The sequence below is a fragment of the Drosophila melanogaster genome, chromosome 2L, assembly GCF_000001215.4.
Source record: "Drosophila melanogaster chromosome 2L".
Taxonomy (NCBI): Eukaryota; Metazoa; Arthropoda; class Insecta; order Diptera; family Drosophilidae; genus Drosophila; species Drosophila melanogaster.
This window is the reverse complement of record NT_033779.5, coordinates 14903291-14923337: the sequence shown is the minus strand read 5'-3', so window position 1 is coordinate 14923337 and position 20047 is coordinate 14903291. Positions and strand designations below refer to the sequence as shown.

Sequence of the window (20047 nt, the reverse complement as noted above, 5' to 3'; positions counted from 1 at the left end):
CTTTTACATTTTATTTCGGATTTTCTAAGGCTCATGACCTATGCAGGAAATAAATAGAAGTGCTCACAAAATGTTTCAAGGACGATTGCTACAACATGTCATTTATTTAAAAAAAGTGTGTGATAAAAAGTTTTTGTCTATACCTAAAAAGTATAGAAAGTGTATTCACGCGTTCGCAGTTAAGTTCTAGATTACCATTTCAGGTTATTATTGGATTTCCAGTGGCTAATTGTCTTCCTTCTTTGCTCCTCTTTGCAGATCCTCCCTTGGTGACGTTACGCTTGGGCTCAACTTTGACACCGGATGATATCAAGGAAGGCGACGATGTTTACTTCGAGTGTCACGTACAATCGAATCCTCAATGGCGGAAACTGTTGTGGTTGCATAATGTAGGTCGCAGTGTGTTCAAGTTGGCCAGGAGTGAGCCGGGCAGTCATACCGACCCAGGGACCCATCCATTCGGATCCGGCTCAATCCACAGCCACCGGGTGGCATCCCTGAAAGGCGTCTGCTTGGCTGGCTCCTTGCATTCGGTTCTGGTTAAGTGCCAATAACATGGCAGGTTGCGTATGCGTTGAGGTGGCTGCTCCTCCGTCAGTGGCGGCCGCCGACGATGTCCTGATGCATGGATCTGCATTTGCTCATTTCCATTCTAGTGGTTTCTTTGGCCCGGTATGGGTTGTGTGATGTATGTAGATGGGGTGGTGCCATTTTGGGTAAAATAGTTTTGGGATTTGCGGCATTGATTTTGCCGTCGCTCAACTGCAATCCGCAGTCGCTTGGCAATCACTCAGGCCAAGTTCCCATTCCACAGTCCGCAAACTACGGCCAACAACCCACTTCCTCTCCATTGGGAGGAAGTGTGTTTTGCACGAGTGTGTGGGGAATTTTTGCCTTTCGGACGCGCTTAGCGGATTTTGGCAAATTGAAATTCGAACCCGAGTGGCTTTAGAACGGATTATTGCTGGGCAGCACTATGGCTGAATAATCCATTGTTGTATTAGTTCAGTTTTGCTAATAGACTTATAGATTTCGGAGTTCTAACAACAGACTTATACGATATTGTTCAAAAGTGGTAATTACTTTGTTCTATCATTTTATCTAGGAAATACTATAGAAACCCAATTTAGAGACCATTTATAAGCATCGTAAAGTGTTTGAGAGACGCCATGTTATTGATTTAACCAATAAACTATCTCTTACAATTTTCGTTCATAATTATGTATCCATTTAATTTCAGGGTATTCATCTGGAGCACAATACATCCGCCCGCGTCATTCGCTCGAATCAGAGCCTGGTACTCCAGAAGATTACGAAACACTACGCCGGGAACTATGCGTGCAGTGCTATAAACGACGAGGGCGAGACGGTCAGCAATCAGTTGCCACTGCGGGTGAAATGTGAGTAGTCCTTGACTGGGTCCCAACGTTTCGGCAAGCCCTTTTAAACAGAAACAGTGATGCATCAGCGATTTTAAGCATAAATTTGCCAAGCGGCACTTTGTTTGAATGCATCATCTATCTGGAAACGCTGTGCATTTTCGTGCCCCATCTTTTCCTGGCACTCGGAGCTCGTCTGTTTTCTGGTTTCTTATCATAAAGTCAGGGCTGCAGCCGTCGCAGTTGTCATACCCCGACTAAGCCCCCATTTCTCCCCATAGCCACGACTCATTTGATGTATTGCAATTTGCCTTTTTCTTCTCCGGAGCTGCTCTTATTTATTTTTTTCCCTTCCTTGTTTTTTTATTTTTTTTTTTTATTCCTGTTTTGTACTGTTCTCCGTCCGTTTTCATTTTACAACTCAGGCAGAGAGTCTTGGCGCAGTTGCACGTCAAGGCTGTGAAAAAAATATTTTTCATTCCGCTTTTTGCATAAATACAACATTTTTGCTTGGCTTCGTTTGTCTGGAGCGCTGTTGCGAATTTCATATGCTTGCCACATGCGTTGGCTTTGGCCATATTTCATAGCAGCTGCAACTGCAGTCGGAATTATGCTTCAATTTAACAGCCCGCGAAAAGTTGCTGCCGCCTCGCAACTTATGGAGCCGAATATTCCACCAGCCCCACTCTAAAAATCCATCCCCAAATTTAAGCAATTTGACAGAGAGACGCCAGTCCTGATGAGGAGGATGGCGATGATGATGATGATGATGAGGATGAGGATGATTGTAATGAGTCGGGTGCCCTGGCACTGGCACTGCCACTGCCACTGCTACTGGCTTAGTCTAGCCGGTTTCTGCAGCTGAGCGATACACATGTAGCTGTGTACCAGTGCTTTTTCCTCAGCTCTGAGCCATACAAATTGCCGCTCAAGCTCAAGTACTGCACACACAGACACTCATATTTTGACAGGCGCATTGCTGCGAGCCATAAATTAAATGGAGTGCGCCGCCATCGCACTATCTGGATTTTGCCTCTGCTAGTGTCTTCGTCAAGGATTCTTGTACACTACGTGCACTGCAAAATGAAATTTCCAATCATTAAATTATATCTGATTAGGTTTAAGTAAATAAAAAGCAGGTTTCATCAAATCATTTGCTTAGGTACATTGAAAACTTAAAAAAAATAGAAAGAAGAAAATAACACATTTGAACTGATTACAAGTGCATATTTCAGGGTTTTAACAGTGCACCATAAATTTGGGATTAAATTCCGTGCTGATTGAGCCACATGAGCGCATTTCCAAGTCAGTTGAACAAGTCAGCATAACTTGGATGATGCGCCTAAGTCGAGGCATTACAGGCATAAGGTTATAATTAAACATTACACGAGTTACATAATAATTGATTCAAATAATTGAAAGGGATATCATTGGGCCATAGACAAAATGGAAATCTTAATGCGGCTTAGTTCTGGCTAAATATCTTTCTTCCTTTATGCCAGAAACCGTATTTGCAGAGAATGCTGGTACCTACATCCAAGCCGCTTGCCCACAAACTGGCCCATTGAATTCGGCTCATAACTTCGGTCAGTTCTATGTAGGTAGAACCTGCCCTTTAGCCATTCAAGTGCGGCTTAATTAGCAAAGCGACTGAGTAATCACTTCACACACTTTACCCGCCCCTCAAATGTGTAATACCAAAGTTGGCAACAACAACATTAGCTAATGTTACCCGAATTGGTAGTAATTTTCCGGCTAATTAATTACGCCCCTTGGTTTTTGTGTACATTTTTGAAGATAAACAATTCATCAGAAATTCAAGTTGCCTTCAAAAATGTGCGAGCGGATGTGCCAAAAAAGGGAGCGAAAGAGAAAAGCAAAAAGTTGGCACGTTGACGACAGCAAATTACGCATACGCCACGTGTGCCGTCAGCTAATAATCCTTTAACATTTATGGAACGCCTATTTACCTGGGAAGTACTAAATCATGTTGCCACATTAATTAATTTCCCGTAAACGAGAAAAGGGTCCCTCCACTTGAAGGCTTTTCCATCGGCATTTTCCCACCTAGCGACCCCTTTTCCACCCCCGTATAACTGACTGGCTGACAGACTGATGCGAAGGCGTCGCTCTTTCGGTCGGTCCCTGCTGTCTAAATCACTTTTGTGCGTTTTTCACCTGCCACGCCCACAGAAACCAAATACTTCGGCTCATTTCCCAGCGATTTTCGGGACATTTCCATGTCCTGCCGCCGATACGGTATCTGGCTTGTCACTCAACAGGTGCCAGAGACCGGAAATGAACGACAGAAAATAAAAGACAGTGATTTACTGAGACAAAGCTTCAGGAGATTGAAAACGAACGGATTGGTTTTATTTTGTATTTATATTGATAAAAAATAATACATTTTACGAGCTTCTTTGAGTGACATTGATATGCTTGAGCCGGGTATTTCGCTGCGTTTGTGAGATACCTTTTAAATATCTTTTTAAAAACAATTACTTTACATTCAAAATTTCAATAACTATACATTATATTACATGTCTAATTTCCGTCATCTTGGGCGACTGACTGTATTTTTAAAGACTTACTTTATTGATTAAAATCGATGCTGATTCTTATGAATATCCCCTTATAGCCGATTTTCCTTTTTCTTCTCCACTGACTTATCTTAATCTCTCATTACAGACACGCCCATGTGCAAGCACGCCGACCGCGTAATATTAATTGGCGCCTCTAAGGACGAGACTGTTGAGGTTGTGTGCGAAATTCAAGCCGATCCGCCGCCGCGGTAAGTTCAAAACAAAAAATAAAAAAAACAACAAGAATATCAGAAAAGCTTCCTGCTTATCCGGTTTCCTACCTCTACACCCCCCACCACTTCTCGGCCCTCATAAAGGTTTTTCGCTGAGTTTGTAGGCGATTGCTTCCGGTTTCCTGTTGAAAGGAAGTTTGTAAAATTGACAAATGATTGTGATTGTGTGTGCGGGCGCGTGTGTGCGTAGCGGAAAATGCTGTTTATTTTGTAGGAAATGTGAGAAAATTTAACAATTTTCTGTTGTTGTTTTTATTTGCTGTATTTCGTTCGTGTATTTTTTCCTTGCGATTTTCCCTTTTTATTCGGTTTTTGTTTGTCGCCCATTTTTGTTATTCGTTTTCCCGGACTTTAAATTGTTTATTTTAATTCATTTTAAATGTACAACTGGCTCTGCCCATCCACATCGCAGTCGCCGAAGCTTGGATTTAGTTGGACAGCGAGAATGTGGCCCTCTTTAATGTTTTTTTAATGAGGCCACGCCACTGAGGCCCGGCCAGCTGCCACTCTAGCTCAGTCCGAGATGTCTGCATATTGCTTCTGAGGCCCTCCCAGCCCATGTCCCTGCCCCTTGTCTTGTCTTGTATTTAATTTCAAATTTTTTGTTGTATTTTTCGCCGCTCCGCTGTTGAGCTGCGTCTTGTGCTGACGCTTTATGCTAAAATAATTAATCATTAGCCGGCGGAAAATATGCGAGGCCGAGGCCAAGGCAGCTGCGGCGCCGTGTAATTGTTGTGGCTGCTGCTGGCTGGCGGATGATGGTTGGAAAAGCGGGGAAATATCGAAGGGAAACTGGCTGGAGCATAGCGTGAACATTAAAAAGCTGCTGCGAGCTTCAAGGCGCTGGGGGCCGAAGTAGTAGGACTCGGGGGCGACAAGTTAATTTATCAGCATTTAAGCGCCTGACAAGCGGCGGGGTAAAAAATGTATTACCACACCATATTAATGTATTAAAATTTAATCGAAACTGTTGCAGAACTTAAAGAATTGAACAACAAAGCGAACAAAGTAGCACAACAAAGTCAGTAAAATATTATACAATTTAAAGCCATTGAGATGGATACGTTTCTTATGAAATAATAATGTAAAATAATTCCCTATCAGCAGGAGTATTGTGTTGAAATAAAAGTTGTTGCTCAAAGAAAAGTTATATTGAACATTTCGGATGATTAATTACCAGAAATAAATCAATAATGCCGGCATTGTTGTTGACATCGAGCATTTATGTTCGAGGCTGCTCCAATCGGCCCGCATATTTTCTGTATTTTATTGATTTCATTCACCTTTCCATCTTGTAGATTTTTAAATGGATTTCTGTTTTATTGATTTACGTTTATTTTGGCACTGCCAAGATGCGAAAGCGTCCGACCGAATATGCCAGAGATAATTAACCTTTTAAAAGGCTTCCAAATGTGTGAGTTTCGGTCCGAGGACCGGGGCCTCCATTCTGTGTGTGTCCGCTTAACCTTTAATATTTTAACAAGCTATTTTAAAAATGAAAAACTTCGCAAACATGTTTCACTCGCCGGCTCCGGCTCCCCATTTTACCTGTCCTTTTCCGTCGCTGTCGCTCGTCTCCTGCCTCCTGCACACACACTCACACACAACTGTCAAAATGTCAACGCAACTTACTCACACATGTGCACAAACATTTTGCAGGACTTTTCGCTGGAAATTCAACAACTCGGGCGAAACTCTGGACGTGGGCAGTGAACGATTCAGCGTGAACGGCAGCCGCAGCATTTTAAAGTACACACCAGTCACAGATCAGGTAAACACGGCAATTCGCCCCCTCTTTCCCACTATATATATATACATATATGTATGTATATGTTTGGCTATGTCCACAGTGGAGGCCGAAGTCAGCTCCGGGCAATTAAGCAAGAGCCGCATTTTAAATAATAAATAAATATGTATTTGCAGGATTATGGCACACTGTCATGCTGGGCCTCCAACGAGGTGGGCACCCAGCAGCACCCCTGTCTCTTCCAAGTCGTGCTAGCCGGTAAGTTTTCACGTGGAGATTGGGAAAAGTGTCCTTTACGTCAGTGGTTCACAAGCTCTGGTTATACCACCACCTTGTTCAAGAAGTCGTATTCCAGAACAGAATGAATCCAACTTGTTTGATTTTTTTTCTTATTCTTCATGTGTGACAAATGTGTCCCTTATAAAAAGTGCAAGTTTCAGACATTCTGAATACATAAACATTTACAAATGTATTTAAGAGAGTTTCTTAATAAGTATATATGTAAATATAAAATGAAAGCGAATAGCTCTCCAAGTTTTAAAAAGAAATGAAAACAAAAGAATTTCTTGAAAAGCCTAAGCCTTAGCTGTGTTCTTGGATAATCACGAAAAGGTAAATATGATACCTTTTCGTGCCTTTGCCATAAGAATCAACAGCGTGAAAAGCTTCCTTATGTCAGCTAAAATCCCCATATGTACTCCGAGTGGCAACTGCTGGCTTTTCCTATCCCATTGGGTATGTTTGCCGTTGCTTCATTACGTGCAATTTGACCTTAACATGTTAATGCCGCATGCAAACACAGTCAAACACAGAGTACTCCGAACTGGAGGGCATGCCACGGCTCCGGAAAACCGGACAGACCAGGCCAGAGTCATACCAAAAACCAACAAAACCAGAGTTGTGGACCATTGTACATTTTGGGAGCCTGGGGATTGGGTTTCAATTCAAAAAAAAAAAAAAGCAAAAAAAAAATCAACAAAACCAAAACCAATGCTCATGTTCCACGCTTTGACTTTTCTCGGTGCTGTTGCTGCTGCTGCTGCTGCTGCTTGTTAATTTCCTGCGTAACGGCGACCAACATAAATCTGATTTCTGGATGCGAATGTGTGTGGACTGCAAATCCCATTCCCATTGCCATTCCGATTCCGATTCCAGCACTGCCGAATGCCGTCAGCAATTGTACCGTCTTCAACAGAACTGAACTGAGTGTTGACATACAGTGCATACCGGGCTATGACGGCGGCCTGCCGCAAATATTTGTACTCGAAATGTTTTCAACACGCACCGGCATCACCAGGTAAGCATATTAATCAACTATAACTACAGCTGCCAGGAGCTCAGGACGCCACACCCCCACAGCCGCCGCCGCCACTGGCAGCCGCCCCCTTTCACTTCCGCTTGGGGGGCTTGATTTTAAGCCGCTTATGTCCGGTCCGACTTGACCCCGAGCCCAGATTTGGAACATATGTCAAACAAATGGCTCCATATCGTTACGGTAGCGCACATTTCGCATTCATGTATGTGCGTGGGATTTGACCTCCGGGATGCTATAGAAATAACACTAGCTTTAATCAAATGAAGTATGCGAAATTACCTGTTGGGGATATCAATTATTATTTCGATCCTTAATCTTAATAACGTTCTCGAGAATTATGATTTGTATTAATTTTGTATGTATATTAGATTATATCTTAATTGTAATTTTTAAAACTATTATGTTGGGTTACATGTTATTTGATTTATTAAAGCTTAACTATGTGGCTTAATTCGCTTCTAGTCGCTTTAAAAACATTGCCAATTGTTCCAATCAGCGCGTGACAAACGAGTAACTTCGGACAACTACTCGAGAATAATAGGCCTAAGTCCCCAGTTAAGTTTGGGGCTGATAATAATGCATGCATGACCATATTTAGCTGAACGCCTTTGCAGTCCCACAACCGCAATTCCAAGTGGAAAGATATCTGGTCTTGACACCCCACTAAGACAGATGTACCAGCATGATTTTATTCAATAATAGTGTTTGGGTGAGTTGAGTTGGGGTACTCGAGTTCTGGCAAATGTATTTCAAGTGCCTTCACCTCTGAGATGTGTACACATACATATATGGCACTCCATGTAGGTGTGTAATTAGGCGTGAAACAGTTCGCTCTTGGGCAGGCTGTGTTTGTCCTGAAATGGGTCCTTGAGCCATTGCATTCATAGTGGTTATTAAATGCGTATACATGTTTATGGTAAATGGGGAAATGAAATTCATATGCGCACATAAAATTATGCGAGGGATATGTCTCCATTTCATTTTTCTTTCGCATAAATTTATGCCAAATTTTTCTTTTGGGCTTCAACCAAGGCAAATAAACATTTCTTATTAAAAACAAAGACATCGTCAAAGCAAAACAAAAAAAAATAACGAAAGGAAATTGAAGCCCACAGTGGGCAGCGAAAAAAAAAAAACAAACAACAAACGCAACAAACATCGTCATCAATGTTAAAATGTTTAGCCGAAATATATATAGACATCGAACCCTAATATTTCAGAATTTTTTCAAGGAAAGGATTGCTTGGAATGGAAGGGTAGACAAGTCAAAGCCGCATTCGTTGGCAGAGGCATCAAATTCAAATTGAGGTCATGATTGGAAAGAGCGCATATCTTATGAGGACTGGAGCATTGGAAGGGGGCGGCAAAAGTGCTTGGGGTTAGGAAAACATGCCAGCGAAAAACCCGTAAAAATGCCAAAGGAAAAGGGCTGCCAAAAAGTATTTGCGGCATTGGATTTTACTCAGGCCGCGCTTACACACACACACACACACGCACACAAACACAATCAAACATTTGATTAAGGGCTTAATGCCGTTGATTTCCTGGCCATTTCGTTTGATTTAATTCGCAATCATATCGAGCCCCTCCGGCCAATAACCAACCCTTTGTCTGTACGATCCATCTTCGCAGATTCAATTTGAGCAACGCCGAGGAGGCACTATTTTCGCTGGAGAACCTGGACACTCTGACCTCGATGATGGTCCAGGAGAATAATTCGCTGCGGCTGCGCATCTACTCGTATAACCAGAAGGGCCGCAGTGCCGCTTATCTGCTAACCGATTTCATAATTGGCTCAACAGCTTACAAGACAGGTGAGTGGCACTACCAGCAGCCAGATGGCGCCGCCGAAAAGCGAACAGCACAATTTGCCTTGATTGATGGATGATGCAAGGATGCTGGAAATTCTGGCAAGGGTGGGATTGAAGATTGAAAGTGGGCGGGCGGGTTTATGCTTTTGACAAGTGAACAGCTCGCATCTGATGGACACTGGGTGCAGAGCATTATATCGGCTTCTTTGGCCTAGCCAGAGATTTCCTGATTTCCTTGGCTGCATTAATCCCATACAGGCAATAGGCCTCACTTCCGATTCCAAGCCCAAAGCCAACCAACCACCTCTCAGTCCCTCTGCCTGTGACACCTGACAGGTGGGGCTCCTCCGCCAGTCATCTGCAGTACTTACTCCAATCAACATGCCTGCCTGAAGGACACATTCCCTGCTGCCATCATGCGATGGCGTGAAACATGTGTAAAATTACTTTTTAACAAGGGCTGATCCTGAACAGTGGACCAGTTTTCCGAAAATTCCTTATGCAAAGAGTCAGGAATGCTTTTGTTTGGAAAATATCAAAAGGAAGCCACTTCTAATTTTGTGTTCCTAATCGAAAAGTAAAATCATCACCCACCCATTAAATGAATATCAAATCAATCTTAATCCATTTTGCCAACACATTAACAAGTTTAGCCAACTGGTTCATGTAGGGATTTATCGCCCACTTTTTATGCCTTTATCACACACTTACACTCATGGAATATATTCTGCGCTTTTTCTTCTCTAAAAATAAAACCGTCACATGTCGACAAATTTAACGTTATGGTCGTCGGTGGAATCCAACGCCTTAACTACCACTTCCATCGCCAATCAATTTGATATACGTGGGACTGCTGTGATGGGAATCTATCTAAAACTCGATGATGATTTATGAACGACGATTGTCAACCTGTAATTACGCGAATTACAACAAACAGACGACGATGTAACACTGACATTGTCGCCGGTGATTGTCGGCAGTGTCCTGACCATCATAATTATTGGTGTGGCCATCGCGATACGAATATTCGTGGTGACATTTGTGCACAATTTGCGGCGGAATCGTCATCATGGCAGCAAGGCCACCGCCGCCGGAGTAACCGCCCAGCCCAGCGATGTCTTCAAGGTATGTTTTGCAGTTATGGGAGGGATTTACCACTTTGCACCTACCATTCACCATTCACCATTCCCCACTCACCAGCCATCAATCCAACCATCCCACATCCATCACTTGCACCCACATTCCTCAAAGGCTTTCGAACAATTAATGTACGTATTATTTTCTCGTAGGGCGGCAACTTGGAGAAGCCGCGATGGCAGCACACGGACATAAAAACGAAATCATCAGAGGATTTGGTTGAGGACGAACGTGATCCGGATGTAATACCATCGCAATACGGTAAGATTATAAACAGTTCCTGACACTTTGGGGGCACTCGACTTGTGCGGAGCTTGTAGCAGTTATATTCTATTATGTACGAAGGTAGTTAATAAATTTGAGAATTATAAGCAATTGTTAGTTATTTAAAATATTTTGAATTTTTTTTTAACAATTTTTAAATAATAAATAATTTTTCAGAATTTTGTACAGTGTAGGGCGAGTAGGAGTCACTTGCGCGTATAGCTCAATTTCGGTTTGCTTTTTAATGTCACCCCGCGCGAGTCAAGTGTCCGCTGAAGTAACCGAGAATAAAGCAGCTTTTTTATAGTGTGCACTTCGAGCATTAAACTTTAATCAAATTTTATGGCCACTTTTCCGACATTTACTTTCATGTGACCCGCCATCGCAATGGCAATATGCTATCTGCACATCCGGCTCCGTTGTTCTTTGGCGACCCGCAATCGTAATCAATCTCATCAACACAACAACAATACGACCGACGCCAAACCAAACCGATCCAACCCAAATCGAACTGTACCGATCCAATCCAATCCAATCAACCAATGCAATTTTCTTTTAATCGTAAATATTTTTAACGACGGAACCCGCCAATCTAACACATGGACACGACGACCCCCCCGCAACGTGGCTGCTCATCAATAAATTTCAATCAAGCAGTCGGTGGGAGCAGCGCCGGCAGCAGTGGCAGCAATGCCTCCAACGTGGGCAGCACCACCGCTGGCACCGCCACCGGGAGCAGCACCTCCACGGCGGTGGTGGCCAACGCCAATGCGGCCGCGTCAGCGATGGCTGGACCGGGAGGAGCCACATCGTCAGCATCTGCCACAGATGGACATCAGTTTGCATCTGGCACAGCGGCGGCAGGAGGCGGGGCCTCCAAGTGGTCACCCAATGGCAATGTAAGTACACAAACATGCGATTGTTCCAGTGGGAAATAAATAGTATTTTTGGCGGCATTAAAGTAGGTCAAAAGCATTTATACATAAATCTGTAATGTAACTTAGAATACTTTAAGTTACATTAAATCAAAAGAAAACCCACCAAATCTTTAGTGGTTAGTGTCTTTTAAACAAAAAATCGCACTAGGATCTCATCACTAGTGATGGATTGTGAAATAATGAAAACGTGACACCTTTGGCGCATTCAATCTTGTGGGATAGGCAACTGCAAATGAAAGTTAGACAAACTCTTTTGCCGTTTGTGCTTTGCTCTATTCTCCGTAATGCAATTTGATTTGGCAAGTTTTGTTGCAAACATTCTGTCTGTGAGTGCCTTTCGGAGCAGAAAGGTAGTCCAGATGGCCCTTGAATCCAATCCGAGCCAGCCCAGTTGGAGCGTTTAACGTCTGTCAGTTGTCAGTTGCGGTTCGTATTAACTGGGCTTCTATTGCCCAGACTTCGTGGTCCCGATGTCCCATTGTCCTGGCAATCTGGGCGGTGCACTGAAAGCAATCAACTACTCAAATTGTCAAATTGCTAAACAGAATCCCGGGCAACCGGCAACTGGCAACCGGCAGTCAGTTGGCCCTTCATCTCGGTATCCCCAAACACCCCCGACTGTATTAAAAAAAGCTTTTAAACTGTCACGGCTCCTTCGAAATTCCCACTCTTTGCACTGCCACTCAGGTTATAAATAAAAATCCATTGGCTAAATCGGGGATAACGTGCAACGTGGCTACATCCCACCAGTCGGGGCTGTGAGGTAATTGTGAGATTTTTAAAACACAATATATCATGTTGAGAGGGCCGTAATCAATCAATTTTTGCTCTGCATTTGTATTGAGCACGAAACTCTGTGCCGGATGGCCAAATCCGTGGAGAAGTGCCTGAGCTATTGCAATTTTTTTTAGCCTGTTTTCATAGCTGATGGATGGGGTGGCTCTTGGAGTGGCAACAGGTGTGCTGAAGTGTGCGATGCACCTGGAATCCCTTTTTAGAAAAGTAAAGGAAAGGAAACATAAACGCTATTTCAAACGATTTAAATGCATTTCAGTTGAAATGCAAAAGTTCATTTAATTCAGTAAATAGATTTCGAATAGTAGCTCTTGAATCATTTAGTAAATTATTCCCACAAAAATTAAAATCCCGACCATGCCAATTGGTTTCCGTATAATAAATTTTATTACCACGTTGACTTTATTTTACTTTTTCACCACATTTTTTGCCAGCCATTCATTCGAGATTAGAGTGTCGGCCAAAACACATTTGTTTTCATTTCATTAAGTTCGCAATTAGAATTTATTTATAACCAAGCCCCGCTCGTCTGAATATATTGCACATATGAATATTCAAATATAAATGTATATATGCATATATCTCCTTTATGCGCTGACAACGGTCGAGATCCCAGAAAGCCATTACCATAAGCTGTGCGAACGAGATTAGAGCCGGGAAACGGCCATATGCATCGGGCATGACCAATTGACTGCCAGTCCGCGAATATATGTATATATATCACTAATCTGGCCAAAAACATTAGCCCGAAAAACCGATGCCCCGCTGGGACCGCACCAATTTGCAATGCAGAAAAACGCCGAAACAGAAGTAGCTGGGAAATCAGCCGACTCTGCGGTTTTTTTTTTCCACCCACTCCAAGGCGCATTGCATTCGGAACCAGATAACAAAGCATCCGATTCCGATTCCGAGCCCAAATCGGATACGGAGTCGGGCTGAAAGGGAATTTTTGTTTCATTCTGTAAATGGGATTTGCTGCGCAGATTTCAATTACATTTAAATTACCATTCCAGGCAGGCTTAAAATGCGGTTGGATGGGCGTCAGTGGCGGCCAGTGGGCAATCGCAGCATAACTCAATTCGTTAATTAAATAATTTTAAATATTGCGAACCATAACAGCCGAACATGCCAGTGTTCGCAATACTCCCCCACTCACCCGACACCTGGAAATTGCATTGAGATTTCAATTAGAATTTCATTTCGCTTTGCCAGCCGGTAAAATAAAATGCAAAATAACAAAGTATTGGTCGTCGGCATTTTAGATGTTCTAGTCGAAAATCGAGCATTTCGGAATAATCATTTAAGCTAATTGGATTGCGGAGGCGGAAGTGAGAGGCAGATCAAAACATCGTTGTATCGAATTTCACAAATGTATCTGCAGAATACGTTTTTGAGCGTCAAGGGGATTTCAGATTGAGTCCATACTATTTTATTTAAGAATGGACTAACTGTTTGTGGTCAAGCCAATATCGGATTTTAGCTATGTTGCACCGAAAAAATTGCTGTATTTGTATAAAAAACTACGTTTTGTACCACTTTGCAGGGTCGTTATTACTTTTAAAAGAGCACGAAATGAAGTTGTAGGTTTTTCCTGCTTCAAAATTATAGTTTTTAGTTTCTTTAAAAGTTGAAAATTGCTCAGGGAATCGGCAAGCATAAGAATATAATTGCATTAGCGTGGAAAATTCTAGAGTGGTAGAGAACAATTGGTTCCAGGCGAATGACTTTCAGTGCAAGAATGGCTACCAAAAAAAAAAAAAAAAACCTTTAATAATAAACTGCAGCTCAGTTATTTCCTAAATTTTAACACAATTTACGTACTACGTAATTTTCAATTTTTCTCTTTCATATTTGTATATGTAGTAGATTATTATGTACATGTGAAATATGAATATTTCTCAAAATTCAGCTTCTTATATTCGTCTTTTTGAGTGTACCTATATCTCCATTCTCTCTGCCTTGCAGGTGACGACGACGATGCTGACCGGCGATGCGGTGAATGCAACTGTCACCTACAATCAAATCAACGCGCAACGGGCGCAGCTGTTGGCGGCGGTGGCTGCAGTGGGCGGTGGATGCAGCAGCACCGTAATCTCGCCCAGCAGCAGCATACTGGGCGGTCTTGGCAAGCCGCTGGGCATGGGAATGGGCATGGGCCTGGGCATGGGAGTGGGTGGCACGGTCATCGGGTCGCCCACGTCGCTATCGTCGACGGCCACTTTGGCAGCTCACCTGCAGCCGGCGCACAGTAGCGGAGTGGGCACATTGCCACCGGGACTCGGAAGCGGCGGTGGCTACATACTGAACGCTTATGCCAGCGGGCGCCTGCATCATCCACCTGGGGGTGGGGTGCCAGGCGGAGCGACTCACACCGCCACACTGAACAGGCATCACCACCAGCAGCAGCAGCTCCACCACCACCCGCACCACCAGCAGCCACACCACTCCGGCTCAAGTCTTTTGATGGGAAGTGCTGGAAGCGTGATGGGCGTTGTGGGATCCACCACGACAGCCACAACCTCGTGTAACTCCTCGCAGGATCTGGACGATAACATCAATATAAATGCGATTAAGGACTGCCTCATGACGCAGCGAGTGCCCGAGAGTTGTGTCTAAGTCCGAGGGCTGGATACGACAGATTCGGATGCATGTATTTACTTTGCAGGAATATCAATCTATGTCAGACAGGACTGTGGAAGTTTTCAGATTCATTTAAATCTTTAAAAAAGTAATAATTCCTTATTATTTATTGAAAAAGTGTAAAATATGTAACTACGTTAATTTATGTGGCTTGTATTATTTACTTTAGATCCCAACACTTCATTTAACACCTTTCTAGGAATATGAAAACTGAAATAGGCCTGTTTTCTTCTCGTTAAGGTGCTGTGCATATATAACCATATAATAAGTGCAAGTGACAGGAAACATCATATCTTCTGATTCAATAGCATATCCCTTGTTATATCAAACTAAAACAGATGGAGTGAAATATCAATTTCGATATATTTTGAAAGCAAAATTGGCTCAATGCCTGGCATTTGCAAACATGAAACTTGCTAACCGAATTTGAAGATGTATATTTCTTTCCCAACCAATATTGGATATAGTTAACTGGATTAACATCATTTTACAACACAGTTAAACACACACTCTAATTTAAGGAAACTTCAAAAAGACTCAAACGATGTAGTAGCTAAATATTTTGTAGCTAAAATATTTTCGAAATGAAAAGTAAACAGCATAGGAATACTTGTATATAAAATATATATACGTGGCATAGTGAATAGGTAAATTGTATAAAAAGAAAAATGGCAAGCACACCTAAATATCATTTGTTGTTGTATATAAATATGAATGATTGTAAATTTATCAAAGTTTATGTTTGAGTCGCCGTCTAAATCGGCAAATGGTCCTGCTTAGAGCTACAAGAAATATTGAAGTTAAATGTTTAGAAAGGAAAGCGCTAGATTAAGATACATTAGATCAAAGAAATTGAAAGAGTTTAAACTGTGCTAGGCTAACAGAATTACGCGTAAATATCAATAAATATGTTAAGCTAAGTCGAAAGATAGTGTGACAAAACAAAATTGACTATTTGGAATGTAAACAAAGGGCGAAAAGTAAATATAGATCAACTACAAAAAAACCAAAAGAGTTAATTAATTATTTGCACAACCCTGTGCGGTGGGAACTTATTTGTTTGAAATCTAATTTGGAAGTTGAAACCAACATGGTTGGTTTTCATTTTAATTTCACTTTTTTGTGGATACACTCTGGACACATGTCCGAAATCTTTTTCAGCCCCGCTTGGCCAATTTAAATCGCCACTCAAATGGGGAGGTTCAGCCCGTTCCTGCGGTTCGCATGGCAACCACAATTCCCAACACCCGCAAGACAAACCGCAAGTGCCAAGCGAAAAAACTACTTAAAATTTCATATGCTCCTCGTCCCTTGTTTTCCCCTTCACCGGACTTGCCTCATTAGTAAATCAAATTTATACGTGGGTGGTTGAACGGACCAAACACGCCTACTCACCCATTCGGCCAACTAAAATGGTCAACCGAATGGAACGTTGAAGCCGAGTTGAATCGACATCCCGAGTGGGAAAACAAAAAGTGGCAGTCTGGTAGATAGAAGTTTAATATTGGATTCCCACAACTTCACATTTATTGTGGAGCAACGACAATGAAATTAGGATAGGCAGTTGATTATTAATTAACAAATACATGGTATTGAGCGTAAATTATGATATTGAATATATTTTTGGAGCGCCAGTAATTAATATAGAAATTAAATAAGAAAAGACGACATGTCCTTAATGATATTAGACAATTCACATTAATTAAAGTTTAGCGTCAAATATTATTAAAACCTCCTGTCAAGTTTGTCGCCTTTGCTTTGAATAACCAAACATGTAGTTTGCTGTTCTGTTCTGGTCGTATTTGATTGGTATTTGCTTTCATGTCGTCGGCTAATAGAAATCTCTTCACACGTGTCAGAAATTACCCAGACACAACAATAATAATAGGGGAATGGACTGAAGAATAAAGCCAAGCAAAGAAAGCTCGAGGTCAGAAAATGTAAATAAATGAATTGACCTCCTCCCCCACCACCTATCATCATCGAATGGAGAAAGCCTTTAACAGAGAAATCTGAGCAAAAAAATATCGACTCAATTATGCATGCGACTTATGCTATTGTTGTTCTCGACCAGACAGCTCGTGTTGGCCATATTGATTTTTCCGCCACAACTATGTGTGAAAATTAGATTCCCGTTTACAGTTCCCGTTTTCCCTCCATTAGCGATTAGCACCGCGCTCCAGAGCTTCAATCCCCCAACCAACCGCTGACGGCGACCAGCGAATTGAATTGAAGCGCATTGTGTAAATCAGCGGCTCAATAAAATCTAATAGCCCCGGCAGATTGCGGCTCGGCACGCACCGCACCAAGGCAACCTAAGCGGGGGGGGGGGGGGGGGGGTTGGAAACGGGAAGGTGGCCTGGTCGGTGGGCGGTAATCATAAATTACTGGACGGGGACAAAGCTCGTCCTTGGCAGTGGCTAAATTTAATAGGCATCGTTATAAATGGCAAAAGTGACAGCCTGACGTCAGTGATCCGAAAAGCTTGAACCCGTTGATAAATTTCTGGGCTGATTGACTTGAAAAGTTTTCAATAAAGTGATAGGGTAAATGGGGTAGACTGGACTTAATGGACGTAATACAATTATTTCGTTTTATTACTTATTTATTTGCACAAACGAGCATCAGAAGAATTAGTTACATAATACTGAAAGTATTTTAAATATTTGAATTTGAGATACAGACTATAAATAACTTTGATTAACAGAATCTTTGCTTATACTCAGTCCACCAGAAATAAACGTCTTAATATTAATATATGTGTTTTAAATTACTCAAACTATGTGCTTTTACGTAACAGCCTAATTTCGTCATTATGAACAAATAAAATTCACCGGTAGCATTAATGCCATATTGACAAGAGAAGAGACCAGTAATCCGCAATCTCCCCGCCGGATGCTTTCTTTGTTCATTATCGAACTTTCCGACGTTATAACGTTATAACACTTGCAGGGCCAAAGCCGCCGGCAGAGTATTACCGCAGGGAAGCCGCTTTGGCAAATTAACTAATGACCCCATGTCGGGGTATACAGGGGGGCTAAGAACAGGATCGAAGTTGTGGAGGAGAGTGGGTTTTCCTTGCGGATGGTTGCCGGGAATCGGGAGAAGGGGGGCGTTTGTTTAATTGTCGTGCGACCCGCTTTTTGCTCCGTTTTAATGAGTCAATTTAAATTCCGATTTCGATTACGGGAAAAGCGTTTTTCGAGCAGCTGAGGCCAAATCGATGTTCATTAGCAGAAGGCGATCCACGCCCCAGCCGCCTTCTTTGTTCGACGGTTTTCGTTTGCAGTTCGCTCTCCCCGCTTTTTTTTTTTGCCCTCTGACCTCTTTGTTTCCGGACATTGTCAACGCAATTAGCAGCGCGAACGAGACGGAAGTTTTAAAGTTAATATTGGTTTTTGTTTTTAGCATTCAAATGACTTCGCACGTCGTTCTGCGCTGCGCAAGGTGGCGGATTGAAACATATTTCGCTTCCCTCGGGCCAAGGTCACATTCATAATTGAAGCATTTAGAATTTATTATAATTTGAATTGCAATGATGGTTTTCCATTCATTTTTTTTTAGCGCTTTTTAATTTAAAACCAACCGCACTCTTTGCCAGCTAAATTAATGGGCAAGGGCGCGTAAAAGTACGCTACTTTGTTTGCCAGCGCTTTTTAGCATGGCCATTTTTTTGTCAGCTGACCGTTTTAATTAAAACATCATGGTTTTATTATTTGATTTATTGCATCATCTGACAGGCCGCAATAATCGCCGTAAACAAATGCATATGTAATTGCATATTTGAACTCAATTAACCCGCGACTCGACCGCACAAATTTTGCAAATTTGTCAACCCAATCGGAGCAAAGGCGTCCCAGTGGGTGGCGGTGGTCCTCCCACTGGCGAAGCCATAAATCTCAGCCTACACTTTCAACTTGACCCCAACGGAGTCGACTCGATGTCGTTGGGAACGCAGCGCTGCATGAAATGAAATTTAGCGCAACGGCCTCCTTCCATATGCTCTTTGTTTTTGAGTTTTTCGGCTTTCCCGGAGCTGCTCCTACTTTTTTTTATGCCGTTCTCCGCTTTTCCGTGCGTCGCTCAACGCAACAATTTATGGCTAAGCGCGCTTGTGTTTGGCCTAAACGAATAAACGTATATATGTATATTTATATATATAGGAAAAAACCAGTTACGTAGGTTTCCATGTCGATAAATTACAGGCCTCGCTTTCGCCGACCTACCGGAGTTGAACTAATGGCAGAGGAGCAACATTGTTTTATAAAAACAAATGGAAATTTCTTTAAAAAATTATCGCAAACCGCGGTGCTCAGGCCTGAATCAGGTGTTTGTATCGATTCAAGCTAAACCAACAGATGTTTTTATTGAAACCGTATTTATATTTGCATTTCATTATTTTCATAACTATCAGTTATTTTTTTTTTTTTTGATTAATGCAAATATTATCCTTAATAAAATCAACTAATTAAAAGTTTCATTAACCGGCTGTTGCTCTAACTTATAATAATTGTTTAATTAATGTAACTTTTCTATTTATTTCTATTCTACTTTTTTTGGGAATACATTAGCTTTATATTGATTTTGGCCGAAAAGTTAATGCTGTTTTAAGGTTAATAACAAATGTATTATTATTTTTAATATAAGGCAAGGACTCTCCGAAAGCACATATACCCAATTTAATTCAATAGACTGTGAAAATAATCACGCAAGCAACAAGAAAAATAAATTTAAATTCTGTGTCAACAGGCGGCATGGTGAGATGTTGCCAAGTCGTCCTTACCTAACAATTTATGCAAAAACAAAAAAAGGGAAAACAAATACGACAATTTCAACGCAACAAGGGTGTGTGTGTGTGTGAGTGAGTGAGCTCGTGTATGTGTTAATTAAAATGCCTTAATTAAAATAATTTTCAAATATTTTGCTGGGTAAAAAGTTTTAACGCACACTCAAACACACACATGGGCCGATGTGGAGCGATGCAAATATCAACGAATCGGAGTGGCAGCAGCGACGACGGTGGAGCAAACAAATTTTTTCCTTCCATTGACTGCCAGTGGCGCACAGATTGACAACCATGACAGGAGCAACTGCCTCGCCAGGGAGATGCGCCCCAGAACGTATTAAAAACTTTACAATTTGTGCAGTGTAGTCAAGTTTAATTTTTTGGTTGAGTTCATGCGAAAATTGCAAAAATCATATTCCA

General features: G+C 41.9%; 1 protein-coding gene across 3 annotated transcripts in view; it reads left to right on the top strand.

Annotated features, from left to right (window-relative positions):
- Positions 1-15849, top strand: part of side-II (sidestep II) — a 64812-nt gene extending 48963 nt beyond the window's left edge. For 2 of the 3 annotated variants that reach the window (NM_001014485.5, NM_001414093.1), the window contains exons 10-20: positions 259-389; positions 1241-1400; positions 4068-4170; positions 5854-5965; positions 6118-6199; positions 7097-7238; positions 8889-9070; positions 10005-10192; positions 10357-10465; positions 11126-11367; positions 14167-15765. In NM_001014485.5, coding sequence (NP_001014485.3) covers positions 259-389; positions 1241-1400; positions 4068-4170; positions 5854-5965; positions 6118-6199; positions 7097-7238; positions 8889-9070; positions 10005-10192; positions 10357-10465; positions 11126-11367; positions 14167-14817 — 2102 coding nt within the window. In that variant the 3' untranslated portion in view covers positions 14818-15765. Of the gene's footprint in view, positions 1-258; positions 390-1240; positions 1401-4067; positions 4171-5853; positions 5966-6117; positions 6200-7096; positions 7239-8888; positions 9071-10004; positions 10193-10356; positions 10466-11125; positions 11368-14166 lie in introns of all 3 variants that reach the window. The other variant, NM_001299017.1, reaches the window with a different exon arrangement.
- Positions 15850-20047: the final 4198 nt, after the last annotated feature.